The following is a 15,644-nucleotide window of genomic DNA, read 5'->3' as shown; positions in this document are numbered from 1 at the left end:
CAAGACCCATCCTGCTATCTATCGTTTCCTGTGGTCTTTTTTATTTCTCCCGCTGTCTCATCATCTGATGTAAAATAGTTCACAACTGTAATTCAAAAATATGACTGATGCTTGAATGCAAGATGGTCAAAACAAAACATTCTTGTTAAGCAATATTTTTATCAATCAATAGGGATACACCATTGACATTTCACAAACGGAATCAAAACAGCCCATCTACAGCAGAAACATTTAAAATAGACAGTACTAAAAAATGGTTGCTCCAACATTATTCAGCTTTCTGTCTCATAAGAAAGCACCACTAAAACGCAAATTGTAACCATCCAGTTCCTTAAAGACAATTACTGTTATTAATTTTCACAATTTTGATTGGTGCTATTTCAACTTCTTCCTTTGGATATGTTATTTTTTATGTTAGAGTGCATAAGACGAGCTTCAGCGACGTGTAGACTTTTAAGTTCACTAGCTGCAGATAGAGTATCATCAGCAAATCTCATATTGCTAACGATTTGGTTGAATTTGATTGATGATTTAATAGACACGTGTTACAAAAAAAGACCTCTATTCATATTCACATGTTGAAATATGTGTTATTTCAATAACATTCTGTGTAAATTATATATTTCCAGGAATGTCCTTTAGTTAATCAGTTTCTGTTGTTTTTAAGATTTTGAAAAGATTATCGTGGCGTTAATAGTGACGTTTCTTGTATTAAATTTTTCAGCCAATGTGCAAACTAAAATTTACCGGAAAGAAAATTTTTATAACCTTTCGAACATTTCATTCTCCTTCCTTTCCCTCACCAATTATTGTCGTCATTTGAGCCGTGACGAACGAGTTTCATACAGTACCTCTTTCATGTGGCGTTTGGATAGTTCCTCGAGTTGAATGATTTAACCTTCTAGTACTTAATCGGCTGCCCTTTAGTGGCGCGCAGCTGATTAGCTGAATAATTGGAGTTTTCTGCTCTTCTAAATACCGACTACGTGTGCTGTCGTTATTATTCGTCTGCTATTCCACTCGAAAGCTTTGGTCCAGACTATTGATAGAATTACTAGATATCACCAGCCGACCTTCACAGAGATAAAAACTTGGACCACCTTTCGACTGTCGTCGCAAATATATATGTGCTTGGCTGAGTATGGTCTGTTCACAGATATAAGAAAGTGCCCAATTGCTTTTGAATGGGATTATTCAAGGGTGGTCATTAACATACAAAGCAACAAGATTATTACCTAAAGTTTCGAAATTTAAATTCAGGTAAAATTGTGGTCCGTAATAGAAAATAATTTTATACCTACCTGTGTTTATTATTCTTTTGTTTGGTATACTACTTAGTTTAAGTTTATTAGTAATCATTCTTATTTCGTGTGTAATACAGTGTGTGTTGAATCGTATGCGAATTATGCAAAACATGTGTGAGTCTAGTGTATCTCAGAAGATGCTTCCGCCCAAATGTAAAAAAACACTATTCTATTGAGACTAAAGAAGTTATAAACAATGTTTATTTGACTCTCATTGAACGTGGTGCCAGCAAGCAAGCATCTTTAGAAGAAACGGCCACATTGACGAAAATTCCAACATCAACTGTATGGAAAATTGTGAATAATCCCATTTCAGAGAGGAAAAAAAAGCCAATTATTTACTTGGATGAAACCTGGTTCGACACTTATGATATCCCGGATAAGGAATCAAAAAGAGGTAAAAGAATAACTATTTTGCATGCTAGCCCTAAAGATGGTTGGATACCAAATGAACTTTCTCTGTTTGTGAAAAATATTAAAGATTCTTCTCTGGATTACCATGAAGACACTACCGCTGATTTATTTGAAAGTTGGTTTAAAAACAAACTGGTTCCAAACATTCCTCCTAATAGCGTCATTGTACCATCCACCTTACCACTGTATATTTAATCCCATTGAACATGTTTGGTACCAACTGAAATCTGCCATTCTTCGTAACAATGTTTTTCCCCGTGTTAACTCCAATGTCCTCAAACTTATAGAAACCGAAGATTTTAGTGTCCCTCCACAAGTTGGGCAAATTTTGTTAAACATATAGAAAACGCAGAACAATCGTATATCCATATTGCAAATAATATAGAATAAATAATAATTAGAACAGGCGATGATAGCGATAGTGATACTGATATATTATGTGAATAATTTTAAGTAATTTAAGTAGGTAATAAAAATAATTTGTAATTTTATTTTAGATTTAAACATAAATACATAAATAAATAAATATTGTTTTGTATATTTCCTAAGAAAACCCCAAATAATTAAATTCTAAGCAAAGTAAGGACCTGTTCGGCTCATATTTCATTCTTACAGCTTGCCCGGGTCTTTCTTTAATTCGTATCAGTTAGTCACTTTATTATATCTATGAACAGACTATACCTTCCATTGAGATTCGCGTGAGATCTTGAGATATCTCTATTTTAAATGATTTCTGCTACAATTTTTTGAATTGATTTGTTACTAATGCTAAAATAACAGAGTATTGAAAATTTTCATATTCCTTAATAAACCTATTCTCTGTATGGAAAATGTATTTGGTCCAGACAATATGGCAAGTTATCATTACGCCAACATTTCCAGTTTTTTTCGTCAGGTTAATTGAAATTGGCGAGAACGCGGTAGCGGCCCAACTCTACATCGGAGCAGAAATGATGAAAGAGGCGATCGACTCTTTCGTGACGGCGGAGGATTGGACGAGGGCGCGAAAAGTTGCTAAAGAATTCGATCCCGCGTACGAGAGTTACGTAGAGAGCAAGTACAAGGATAGACTTCTCAAGAAAGGCGACGTGGAGCAGCTAGCCGACGTCGGTACGAACGAACGGATAAGGCGTCGCTACGCACAGTTACATAAATCTCGTTTCAGACTTGATAGGCGCGTTGGACTTGCTGGCCGAGCAGGGTCAATGGGCGAGGTGCATAGAAAAGGCAAAAGCCCACAACGTCGCCCCGGTCCTACACAAATACGTCGCCCTCTACGCTGCCAAGCTGCTCAAGGATGGGTTCGTCGTCGACGCTTTGGACTTGTATTCGGCACACGGGGCTCCCGCGATGCCCCAAAATTTCAACATTTACAGTCACATCGCGACCGAAATGTTTGGAGCTCCCTCGTTGTCCGGACCGGAAGCGTACGGGGTGTGGAAACAACTGGCTCAGATGCTGCTGGAAATCGTACGACCTACCTTTGAAGTTATATACCGCGCACGGGAGAACGATCTAAGTCGTCCAAAATATCAAGTTAGTAAAGAGCCTTCTAAAAAAGTGCGAATTACTTTTTGGCTTAAATATGCCTTACTTAGTTAACAATAAAGAATTAATTAAATCATTAATTAAATTAATACAATACAGCTTAAATGATGCAAAACAAAATATAACCAAAAAATAGGGAAAAACAACTGCATAATTTGAAATACTCCTGCTAATATTTAGTCGGGCCTCCCTCAATATCGATAACGGCTTGTAGTTTCCTGGGTATTGATTCAACAATTGATACTCCGGGGAAATTGCGTTCCATACTTCAGTAATTTTTACTTTTAATTCATTCTTGTTAGATATTGGGGCACTATTTACTTTGTTGTTTAATGTCAACCCCAATACCATTTGGACCGTTATAAACCAACCAACTGCGGACCCGAAATGACGTGTCCTTTGGATCATGGTCATGATAGAACCGACAATTGACATTAATACTTAATTTTTGGGCACAACCAGTTGCTGCCTTAATATATCCAAATACACATATTGGTTCCTATTTCCTTCAAAGAAATGCATATTAACTACTCCTGCAGATCAAATACAGCCCCGTAACATCATTCCACCTCCACCGTGCTTGACCGTAGCTTTTAAATTTTTCAATTTTCTTTCTTCCGTAGGCTTTCGCCATACTGATATTTTTCCATCGGATCCAAATAAGTTTATTTTGGTCTCATTGACAAATATTACTGAATTCCAGAAGTTCAAATCTTTATCAATATGCTTTCTAGCGAACGGTAATCTTCGGCTAATGAAAGGCTTATTTCTATTCGACCATGTAAATTATTTTTTCGCAGAATTAGTCTCTAATTGTTTCTTCTTTGGAGCACTTTTTTTCGATGCCTCTCTTACATCTTTCCTCACGTCATTAAAGAACTTATTTGGAGCTAACCTCGACTAATCTATTTTCGGTACAGTAACGTTCAATGATGTGACATTTATTTACCATATTGGCTATGTCTCCTTGGCTTTATCCATTTCTGTGATGAATTATAATTGAGTTTCTCTCAGAAATTGTGGTACGATAACTCATTTAAAAAAAAATCGATTTACTGAACGAAAGTGTCTTTTAAAATGTCAAATTAAACAACAAACAATTGCAGTAATAAATAAAAGACGCCGCCTTGGTAAATTTTAACCTCGGTTATTATTTTTGCATCATCGGAGCTGTGACGTTAATATTGTATATAATTTAATTAATGTTTTATTGTCAACCAAGTAAGGCATATTTAATACAAAAAATCATTCACACTTTTTTAGAAGGCTCTTTACTAACTTAAATTCAATAGGTTGTTTTTTGCCAAATAAATAGACATTCACCACCACTTCAAGTTGCCGTCATTTTTTGACAAAAAGTGTAACATATTTCCTGCTATGCAGAACAGAGAAAGCTCCTGCTCACACGCTAATGATAGCCTGTCATTTTGACAATTCAATACATCTCTTCCAAACAACAAACGAGCGTGGACACAGTGATTATTCTTGTTACCTATAAAGAAGCTTAAAAAATTGTTTTGGACGTTTTTTGTATTTTTTATGTAGTTAGTTATAACATTTCTTTTTTTTATTTTTTTATAATAGTTATTTTATTTGTTGTCGGAGCAATAATAAATCATTTATCTTAAAACTTATCCAAAGTGAATTAGATCGTTTTTCCCGTGTGCTGTGTAGTCATTGATTAAATGCTGAATATTGAACACTTAACTGCACTCTTGAAAAAATCATGACGCATAGCTCAAACTTACTGATAATATTTATTGTTTTTTAGATTTTTTTTTTAATAATGATATCTTAATTACAACATATTTGCATTTTTGTTTAAAAATAGGCTAATTGGCGAATAATTAATAATTTTGCAAAGCATGGTTGTTTACTTAATTTTAGAAAATGTTTGGGCCCAGCCTGAGCGTCTCTTAAATGACTAAAGGAATCGTCGATAATTGGAAGTTTGTGTTTTAGCAAATGTAAACTTTCCTTGCAATAGTATTTAAATTTCCCGGGAATATGAGATAGAACCAAGATCAGTGCGGAATTTTTTGAAGAAAAATGGGTAAAAGTCTTATAAATTACAGACCATGCAGGAACTATTCTGTGAATAAATGATTGAAAGAGCTAACCAAAATGAAAATCTTCATTGTCTTTACATGATCGCCGTAATGTGACAGTAGCTGTTCGGTATTCAAAAGAGAACCAGCACATGGATTCAATATTCAATATCCGGAATGGTGAACGTTTGTGCTGGTATTTAGATCTTTTGCGTGATCAAATAATTGCAGCTGTTCAAGCTCTTAATATGCCTGTTAATGAAATTTGGTACCAATAAAATGGTTGCCCACACATAATTCTAGGAGAGTTCAGGATTTTCTGAACGCAACGTCGCATAATAAGTGGAAAGGGAACAACCAAATCCCAACCCAGATGAATTTTTTCTTTGGGGTTACGTTACTAGCACTATTTACTTCGTAATAAAATTACTAATGCTATTAGCAAAATTACTGCTAAAACACTGGCCAAAGTTCGATAACAATTTTATGATAGGTGGACTTTTTGAATTTTTTATATATTTTTTGTTTTAACTTTATTTCTAGAACTGATTTTTTTATTTTTCATGTCGGGTGGACAGCTATGATTTTATTAGACATTATTAAACATGTTTTTTTTTTTCGTTTTATTTTCGTCCAAACGATAACATATACGAAAACAAAGAACAATAAATGGGTATATTTTTGAAGCACCGTAAAGAAATGCGTCAAAAATTTAAATATCTAATTCCCGAAAGAAATCTAGACCAAGAGCAATGCAACACTTCGTAAGAATTAAATTATAATAAAAACTTATCCCTGATTGAAACGGATTCGAAGAATTGCCTACATATTTACATGTCACTCGTTGCTTTTAAAATATCCGTTTAACTCGTCACACAAGCGATAACCCTATAAGTGAAAAATAGTTTTCGTGACCTGTATATATATGTTTGATAAACGTCATTTTATTCACGAGTTTAATTTGGCGCGAGTGGAGTGAGTGCTTAATAAACGAAGTTTGTCAACGTGTTGCACAGTATAAAAACGTTAAAATTCCAGTAGTAAAATTTGCCGAAAACATCCGAACACTCCCAAATCAAGTACCGAAAATGTCCGAAGTTGCTCGCCGTAATTGGGTATTTTAGAGTAGGGATTACAAAAAGGTATTTTATGACAAGATAACGATACGATAGCGATACCTCTCTACCGTCTCCTCTTGAGCCTTAGATTTAATCTTGGTGAGTTCTGCTTTTGATGCAGGTGCTCGAAATAATTCTATCAATGTACAGTGATGCCACTGTTTTAAGTTATGAATTTATTTTGCTTTGTATTTTCGCTAGTATTAATAATTGCAGCACGTGGTGGTTCATTGATTTTACAGTGTGCACTATCTCTGTTTCTTTTTTGTTTTTGTTACTCTTTTCGTCAAATTCGTGCGTCTATACTCACACTTCAGAAGTCATCTTTGTTCGTTGTCCACGGCTCTATTCCGTAGAGAAGGATTAAGAAATATTACATCTAACTTTTACCCTCCCGATTTCCTTATTGCGAAACTTTGTCTTCTGGATATTAACTACTATTGAAAATTTTGTCCATCTTCTTTGTAGATCTGCGTTACTCTGGCCTATTATCGTCAGCAAAACGAATATAATTTTATTATATACGTACATAAATTCATTATAACAAAAGACTTACAATACCAAACTAATTGAATGTTGATAATAGTCACTTCATAGATCCCCTTCGCTAGAAGAGACTTCCTCAAATCATTGTTTGAATTTTAGAATGAGGGGTTGGACATGACCCCGTCCGTTAGTTCGGAGACCAGGGAACATTTCAAAAGTTTGCTGATCATCGCGCATTATTACGCGTTAAGGTGCGCCTGCAGGCAGACCGGGTCTTTGAAGTCTATCGGCGTGAAAATCAGCGTCGCTTTGCTTCGTTATACCGACGTTATACCCGCCGACAAAGCCTACTATGAAGCGGGTAATTATTTATTGTTTTGTTTCTCAAGAAGTTCCGAATGTGCTCCTGATGAGCGAGTGATAACCTTTTTCCATTTAGGCAAAGATTTGAAGGAGGAAAATCGACTCTCGGAAGCATTCGTTTTTCTGAACCACTACCTGGACCTGTTCGAGGCGATCGAAGAAGGAGAAGGACAACTTGTCGATCATTCAGACCTCATTCAAACAGATTTCCCCTCAAATATACCTTTGCCGTCTAAAATGTACCTCGCGGATGATCCGAAGGAACATGACAATGTGAAGGAATGGGTTCTGGCCGTTAGTATGGACCAAAAAGTTGAACAGGTTCAGTTTTACGATCGCGTCTTATAATTCCCTTCATCGATTCATTATAGGTGCTTCCCCTCGATGATAGGCAACTTTACGAGAGCTGCTTGCAGCCGGGGGAGCCTGCCTGTCTAATTACAGGCTATCCCATACGAAAGCAGGCGGTGTCCTTCTCCAAGTCGAACTATCAGGCGGGAAAAGAGGCGTGGGCAAAACTAAATATGGCCGCGAAGGTCGCCAGCGACTCGAACGTGCCCGGTGTAATTACGTTTATTACCAAATGGTGCGGATTGCCTGCTAATTAAATTTTAACACTGATACTCTTGACGTAATAAATATAGCTCCCTTAAATGTATAGTAATAGTAATTATTTTAGAAGAGCAATAGTATCAAGCATTAACGAGTTGCATGTTTTTAAAACAATGCTTAGATGAAAATGGCAGTCTATTTTCAAAGAACGTGTTCTTAAATTTGATTTGCATAAACAGAATCATTCCATATCTAATATTAAAACCAACCGACGATAACTAAAACCGCTTATTGACGCATGACCGCTCAAATTTGTTCGTAAATGTCGTTGTTGTTGCCTGTAATAACTTTTTTTTAAATTTTACTAGTTTATTTGGCCCTGCAACGCACGCAATTTGGCCAGCTTACAAAAATTAATAATATTATTCAAAATTCCCAACGGATGCCTTCGTAAGAAAAGGATCTGGATTATTCCATCATCCTTCAGAATTGTTAACGTATTGTTAACGTATTCTTAACTTGTTCTCAGCTTGCAAAAAAAATACTTTGACCGATAGCAAAAAAGGTCTCCCCGGCTTCCACCTCGGGTCATCCGGCCTTTAACCAACGATTACATACTTTAAAACCTTCAAAAAACACTACGGAAGTAAAGAGAACCCAATTGAAACCGACATCAAAACTTTATGGGTGGGCACTTTATTAGGGAACTACTGATTGTAGAAAAAAAAAGTTTAGACAAGTTTTATGGTTTAAATGAAATTTTATATATATTTTTATATATATATATATATATATATATATATATATATATATATATATATATATATATATATATATATATATATATATATATATATATATATATATATATATATATATATATATATATATATATATATATATATATATATATATATATATGACACTATATTCCGGGACATCATCCGTTCGCTTGTTGAACTCCGACTGGAATCCTGCAGACGTTTAGCCAAAATCTCACTTGGCATCTTCAATGCTCGCGCTACGAAAACACTTCGAACACAGTGTCGCAGGATTCCAGTCGGAGTTCAACGAGCGAACGGATGATGTCCCGGAATATAGTGTCATCATATTTATATATATATGTATATATATATATATATATATATATATATATATATATATATATATATATATACATACGTATTTTCCGATTTATGTTACCTATAAAGTAAACTTCGGACGAACGTAGCACTGAACGGTATGAAGCTAAAAACGGATTCTTCAACCCAAAGACACTTGCACAAAAGTCATTTACGTTTATTTAAACTAGCACAAACTTTAGCTTTGACAGACAAAACAAAACGTTGGGACCATCCTGCAAGGGAAACCATAATAATTTTATATATAAATGCTAATTTCGTAAAAAAGGCAAATATTAAGACACAAAATAATTCAATAGTTGCTTCAAAAGGCCCTGTAAACACCGTCCGCTTTTCGATGGGAAGCGCGAATTTTTGCTGCAATACCTTCATTACTACAGCGCTTATTCGGAACAGCCCCCGTATATACATAGGCGCCGCGTAATTTCGTTTTCGGTTTGTTGAACTTTGCGTCCGGAAACGGTCTCGTTAACACGCTGATATACAAGTTACCTTTCGAAGTACACCTCCCAGGTGTGTGTGTGCTCTGCTGTCATCGCGGCGTGACTCACGAATATTTATATTTGGGATATGGTTTCTTCCAACAAAAAGTTCGAGATCATTGTCATTTGACTGTGAAATACAGGGGACCCGCACAAAAAAATTGTAATCTTCAACTTAGGGACAGCCAAACCGTTCCTGTAGTATTTCATAACCTTTCCTCGTATGACGAAAACATAATAATAAAAGCCCTAGCAAAATATGATTGATCGATCGACTTGCTGCCCGTAAACAAGGGAAAGTATATTTCCTTTACGTGGCATCTAAACGAGAACCTGGTGAAATTCCGATTCATCGACAGTTTTCGATTTATGACGAGCGGCCTGGATAAGTTGGTGGCTAATTTGACGGAATGTCCGATACTGGAGCGCGAATTTAGTGAATTGTCGGAGGAGCAGCAGATATGTTGAAACGAAAAGGTGTCTTCCCCTACGATTATATGAACGGATGGAATACGTTGGAAGAAACTGCTTTGCCTCCTATTTCTGCATTCTATAACATATTGGAGGACAAACCGTTCACCGCAAAAGATTACAAACGTGCTCAGGAAGTCTGGGAGAAGCTTGGATGTCAAAATTTGCAGGATTATTCGGAACTGTATATGACGACGGATATCTTGCTTTTGACAGAAGTTTTTGAGAGGTTTCGAGAAACGTCACATAACACCTATGAACTTGATCCCGTGCATGCGTACACTGGCGAGATACGCGTGAAACTGCATGTTGTATAACTCGATCTACTCACAGACGTCGACATGGTTTTATTTACCGAAAAAGGTATGCGAGGAGGCCTTAATCAATGCTCCAAACGATACGCGGAAGTCAACAACAAATATATGCATACCTACGATCCCTCCAAAGATGATAAATATTTGATATATTTCGACGTTAATAACCAATACGAGTGGGCAATGTCTCAATGTCTACCGTACGGAGGTTTTAATTGGTTGGATGAACAGCAAATCGAAAATCTTGACATTTTAAATATATCCGACGAATCGGAAGTCGGCTACATCTTGGAGGTCGATTTGCCCAAGGAGGTGCACGACAAATTTGCTTATTTACCTCGATGTCCCGAACATCGCTGTCCTCCAGGATCCGAAAATCAAAAATTACTGATCACCTTTTACGATAAGCAGGAGTATGTCATTCACTATTGTAATCTGAAACAGGCACTTCGACTGGGAGCTAAGTTAACAAAGGTAAATCAAGCAATCTCGTTTAACCAGTCGCCATGGTTAAGTCTATATCGACCTGAACATTGCACTACGACAGGCTGCCAAAAACGATTTTGAAAAGAAATTGTTTAAATTGATGATCAATGCTGTGTTTGTGAAAACAATTGAAAACATGGGGAACCATTCCAACTATAAGCTAGTCACCAACTGGGAAGGTAGCTACGGGCGGAAGCTCTGATTGCCCGACTCGATTTTAAAGGTGCAACTATAATTAATAAAAATCTCGTTCTTATCGAATTAAAAAAATCTGAAATAAATTTTAACAAGCCTATCTACGTTGGGATGTCAATTATGGAGATAGCAAGACAACAATTTATGACTTCCACTACATTCAAGAAATATTTTCTAATGCCCGAGTTTTATATACCGACACGAATTCTCTTGTGTACGAGATATTATCCATAGACCGGTACGAGATTTTAAAAAAATATTGTTTCCGGTATTTTGATACTTCGGACTATGCGGAAGATAATCTGTACGATATACCCAGAGTCAATAAAAAAGTTTCGGATATGATGAATAATGAGAATAATGGACGAATTATGTCTCATTTTATCGGAGCTAAGATGTACACCACGAAGTTATAAAAAACACCCGAGGAAGAAGAGACCGCAAAGCAAGAATTGATGGCCGCAGGAACAAATCGCGTAGCATTTGAACGTGAATTCAAAAACTTGGGTGTAAAAAATCCGTCATCAAAAATAAGATAATTTTTGAAGATTTCGGCGATTGTTTGCAAATTTTTTCCGAAAAAAAAACATATCGCTGAATTTAATAAGAACAGGCAAACTGGACTTGCACACAGTATCCCAAAAGGAGATCGCCTTAAGTCCTTACGATGATAAATCAAAATCAATATCAAAATCAGTAGAAACTTTGCCGTGGGGACACTATTCAATTATGGATGAAGAAATTGTCCCCCCTTGATTGTAAATGTGTTTTATTGGTTTTGCTTTGATGGACGTGACTACATACATTGAGTGGTTGCGAGAGGGCTGAGGGAAGGGGTATGAGAGTTGAGGGAAGGGGTGAGGGTTGAGGGAGTGTGGTGAGAGTTGCGGGAGAGGGAGAGGGTGAGGATAGGTAGGTTGGTGCTAAGAGGAGTGGTGGATCGATTGACCTTGACCGGACCAATTTTCGCTAATATGTACCTTAAATTTTCTTATGGGCATTTACATATCAAAATGAGAAAATTTATTCTTAAACTGTCATAGCCTATCTACTTATCTATACCTAAATCTAATAGTTTCCGAAATACGGACATCTAATTATTATAAAGAATTTAAAAAAGCATATCATTCTTCTTTTTTGATTAATTTTAAGGATTTTTGCAATGGATGATGGATCTCTTCTCTTGGTAGGTAATACAGAGATTTATAGGTTTAGGAAATTAAAACATTATTTTTTATATCGTCAACGATGTAAAATAATATGTGTAATTATGATAGAATTTAAAAAATTTAAAATAAGCAACAGTAACAAGTAAAAACAGTAACTGTAACAATTAACGTAAAAACTAAGGTAAAACAAAATAGAATATCTACAGGAGGTTTTCAAAATGTCCAGCATTTTGAATAATGCACGTTGTATAAACAACCTCAATATGATTTAAAGCATTAGAAACAAAAACGGTGTTATTTAGTTGGACTGCAGCTTCTCTAATACACATTTGTAGTTCGTTAACCGTAGCGCATCTTTCTTTATTTACCATATCTTTAATTTCCCCCCATAAAAAAAGACCAGTAGGGTTAGAATGGACTTCGGGGTGGCCACCAGATGTTTCCATTTTGTCCGATCCAAAGATTGTAATTTTGATTTAAAAATTTAGTGATATCGTTTCCCCGTGGTTCGGAGCGCCATCTTGCTGCCATATTATTTGAGCAGGTTTACAAGCCGGTATTCCATTTGCTATTAATGGTGGTATTTCATTTCTGAGCATATTTAAATATCGTCTAGAGTTTAAGTTTTCATTAAAGTAAATTGGAACTACAAACTTTGATCGTTATATTCCGCATCACACCTTCACAGATTCATCATCATAAAAAAAAAATGAATACAAGTTGAAATTAAAAAAAAAAAATTAAGATCGTTAGAAAGAAGCCTTCTAAATGTGAGCTTAAAATTTGATCAAATAGTTATTACTGCCAGCCGTGGAAGGACATATTTACTAAGAACATAATTTTGCATAAAAAAAAATATATAATTCGAACTTCTAAGCTACAGAAAATTCGAATAAATAATTTCTATAAAAGTTACCTTTATTTTTGGCAAGGATTTGAAAAATATCAAAATATATAGGGTGTTCAATTAAAATTTCAAAACTAATGTCGTTCCGGCACTTATCGGACACCATGTATATATAAAAAATAAATAATTTTAAAATTATTTAAACCATAAAACTTTTCTCTAAAATCAGTGGTTCCTGAGAAAGGGTAAAGGCCCCTAATAAGGTGCCCATCCTATACAACACTCACGGTAGAATCTCCCCGTAATAACTTATTTACAAAAATCTATTGCATACATTTTTCATTTCTATTGGACAGACCCACAAAAGTCAATCGGCCAATTAATGGGCATTAGACCAAATATGTGAATTTAAGTTTCATACGGGGTCGCCAATTTACGCGTTACTTCTGCGCCCATCTCCAGTAGGCCTTGTGCTCACGGATCACGGATAGATATACTATATAATAGAGCTTAGGAAATTAGGTACAATAGAGTAATACAACAACTTTATTAACACAAACAACTATTACTTCATGTACAATTGATTGACAAACTAAACTCGTGCGCGATTCGAGCTTAATTTTAAGAATCGGTTGCACCCAGATGACCGAGACTACTTATAATTGATGCGAAAGGTTTTAGTGGATTATTTTTTTGATAGAAAATCAATTTCACTCCATATATCTAATTAAAACTTAGATATCTCTAAAGGAAAATTTAACAAATAATAAAGCCCTAAACTATCTTCAGCAATTTAAAGGATAACTTTCACCAGAACCTTAGAGATGAAATAAAAAGTGTTTCTTACAATTGCAATAATATGTATACCATGAATGACCATCAAAAGGCTAAAACTTTTTCAACCACTTCGGTAATTAAAATTCACATTATCATTAAATGAATGTATAATGCACTCCCGAGGTATATGCATGATGTAACACAATGTTGAATAGCAATTCATACAAAACAAAAACAAGGTTCTAATTCATTTCACTGTTAAAATGTCTAAATTTAAGACATACCCAAGATATATACAAACAAAGCTAATTGAACTGATTAGTGATGCATGAACAAATGTTCTGCAGAAGGTAGGGGCGCCAATCCATCTGTAACATTAGGCAATTGGGTCAAGTCGGGTAGATTTTGAATGTGGGACTGCAACTCTTGCCGAACCGTGTAGATCTTGGAAAGCTTCTCCTGATACTCCTACAACAAAAAAAAAAGCAAATTTACACAAAGCTGTAAGTAAATTGATATAGTACCTCCAAATTGTGTTCGGCTTGCGCTAACAACTCCTCCTGGGCTTGCAAAAAGTCCTTTAACATGACGGCCACCTTTTTCCGGTGCTCCATCTCAGTCTGCAATCTCGTGTTATACTGGCTTAAAAGTAAAACTGCACTCTTCACTTGAACAGCAAGTTTTTCAGCTGCTTCTTTGTCTGAACATTGACAGAAAATTAAGATTGCTTTTTGAATTGAATTCTATTACCTTACCATCAATTTTAGAAATTAAGGATACTTCGGAAACTTCTCTTGGTAAGTTTGCTATTTTTTCCCTAACTTTCTCATCGGACGATGCTATATTCAATTCCAAATCCTTAATGGCCTTTATTAATTCTTCAGGCTCTGGCGGATCACCTGGTGGTGTGTGGGGGCTCAGATGCACATGAGTTTCTAATGTCCCATCAACTTCATAAACAACTTCTTTGTCCCGTTTTTTGGAGTCGCCCGATTTCAGTTTTTTTGCGGGTGGCTCATCTTTACCTAAAACTATATCCTAGGATGAATACTGGCACATACTCCCTTAGCAATTGATTCTTACGTAGCGATCTCTTAAATTCACTAATTTGAACTGAATCATACACTCCCCGGTCTTGCCAAATCCCTAGCAATCGATCAAGACCGTTCTTCGTTTTTTCATCGCATTTCGACATGTGTTCAAAAGCTTTTTTCAAAGATGTGCCAAATTCTAGACCATATTCAGGGCCTTTCTTTCGACTATTTTGGATTACATCGTTCGCGAGGTACATGAACGTCAGTTTTCGATTTTCTTTTGCTATAAAATAAAAGAAAATGTGAATACCAAGCAGCAAACCTTTATTATACTACCTTTTATGAGCTCTCTTAACCAAATTTTCACGACACTGGTGTAGTGTTTCCTATGATGTATAAGCCATAAAGACAACGTTTGTATGCTTTGTGAAGAACTATTCAAATCGGATAACTTTTTTATAAAGGCTGACTCCGTAAAACCTCCAGACATCGCGAAAAATATTAAGCATTTATTACCTTATAACCAAAACAAAAAACTGTAGCTAAGTAAACATAACCTTTCTCTTCCTTTCATACACCTTCAAGGTTTGCGGAGATTGCTTGACCAATTTTCATAAATTAAAAACGAATTTGATATTCTGTGAAAGTTTGCACAATCTTGGACTATTTATACGCCATGCACACATTAGCTTGACCGACTTTCTTGATGAACAATTTACCGAGTTAACGGAAATGACAGATGCATGCGCAATGCAAGCTTCCTTGTTCGAAAAATTTTAGTTTATTTATGTTATTCTTTGTTGATTGTCAAAAATGCTTGCAGCAGCTGATAATAGTCTGGGAAGTATGTAAGCTCTGGTATTAGTCTGTGTAGGGAGGTGAATAATAGTCTTG

The 15,644-nt window shown here is 35.6% G+C and overlaps 2 protein-coding genes across 2 annotated transcripts in view; one reads left to right on the top strand and one right to left on the bottom strand.

Moving 5' to 3' along the window:
- The window catches only part of LOC132698053 (intraflagellar transport protein 172 homolog), a 31,016-nt gene extending 23,077 nt beyond the window's left edge, over positions 1–7,939 (top strand). The window contains exons 14-18 of the mRNA XM_060663899.1: positions 2,614–2,828; positions 2,884–3,188; positions 7,078–7,279; positions 7,358–7,602; positions 7,653–7,939. Coding sequence (XP_060519882.1) covers positions 2,614–2,828; positions 2,884–3,188; positions 7,078–7,279; positions 7,358–7,602; positions 7,653–7,889 — 1,204 coding nt within the window. The 3' untranslated portion in view covers positions 7,890–7,939. The remainder of the gene's footprint in view (positions 1–2,613; positions 2,829–2,883; positions 3,189–7,077; positions 7,280–7,357; positions 7,603–7,652) is intronic.
- A 5,543-nt stretch (positions 7,940–13,482) lies between these two features.
- LOC132698057 (regulation of nuclear pre-mRNA domain-containing protein 1B) lies at positions 13,483–15,335 on the bottom strand. Its single transcript, XM_060663906.1, has 5 exons — positions 15,087–15,335; positions 14,800–15,033; positions 14,472–14,747; positions 14,241–14,416; positions 13,483–14,184 (listed from the first exon to the last, which is right to left on the bottom strand). The coding sequence occupies exons 1-5, from the start codon at positions 15,238–15,240 to the stop codon at positions 14,035–14,037; spliced, it is 990 nt and encodes a 329-aa protein (XP_060519889.1). The 5' UTR covers positions 15,241–15,335; the 3' UTR covers positions 13,483–14,034.
- Between the last annotated feature and the right edge of the window lie 309 nt (positions 15,336–15,644).

This window comes from Cylas formicarius, unplaced genomic scaffold (genome assembly GCF_029955315.1).
Source record: "Cylas formicarius isolate icCylForm1 unplaced genomic scaffold, icCylForm1.1 PGA_scaffold_2__14_contigs__length_35257938, whole genome shotgun sequence".
In the NCBI taxonomy this organism is placed as follows: Eukaryota; Metazoa; Arthropoda; class Insecta; order Coleoptera; family Brentidae; genus Cylas; species Cylas formicarius.
The sequence above is the reverse complement of the archived record's forward strand: the minus strand, read 5'-3'. Positions and strand labels throughout refer to the sequence as shown.

Bases quoted from the DNA above. Each gene is read 5' to 3' on its own strand.
- LOC132698057 (XM_060663906.1), bottom strand. From the start codon at position 15,240: ATGTCTGGAGGTTTTACGGAGTCAGCCTTTATAAAAAAGTTATCCGAT. The intron at 14,748-14,799 runs GTAAGAATCAAT...CCTAGGATATAG, and splicing joins TGAATTTAAGAGATCGCTAC to TTTTAGGTAAAGATGAGCCA. The intron at 14,185-14,240 runs GTACTATATCAA...TTTTTGTTGTAG, and splicing joins AAGCCGAACACAATTTGGAG to GAGTATCAGGAGAAGCTTTC.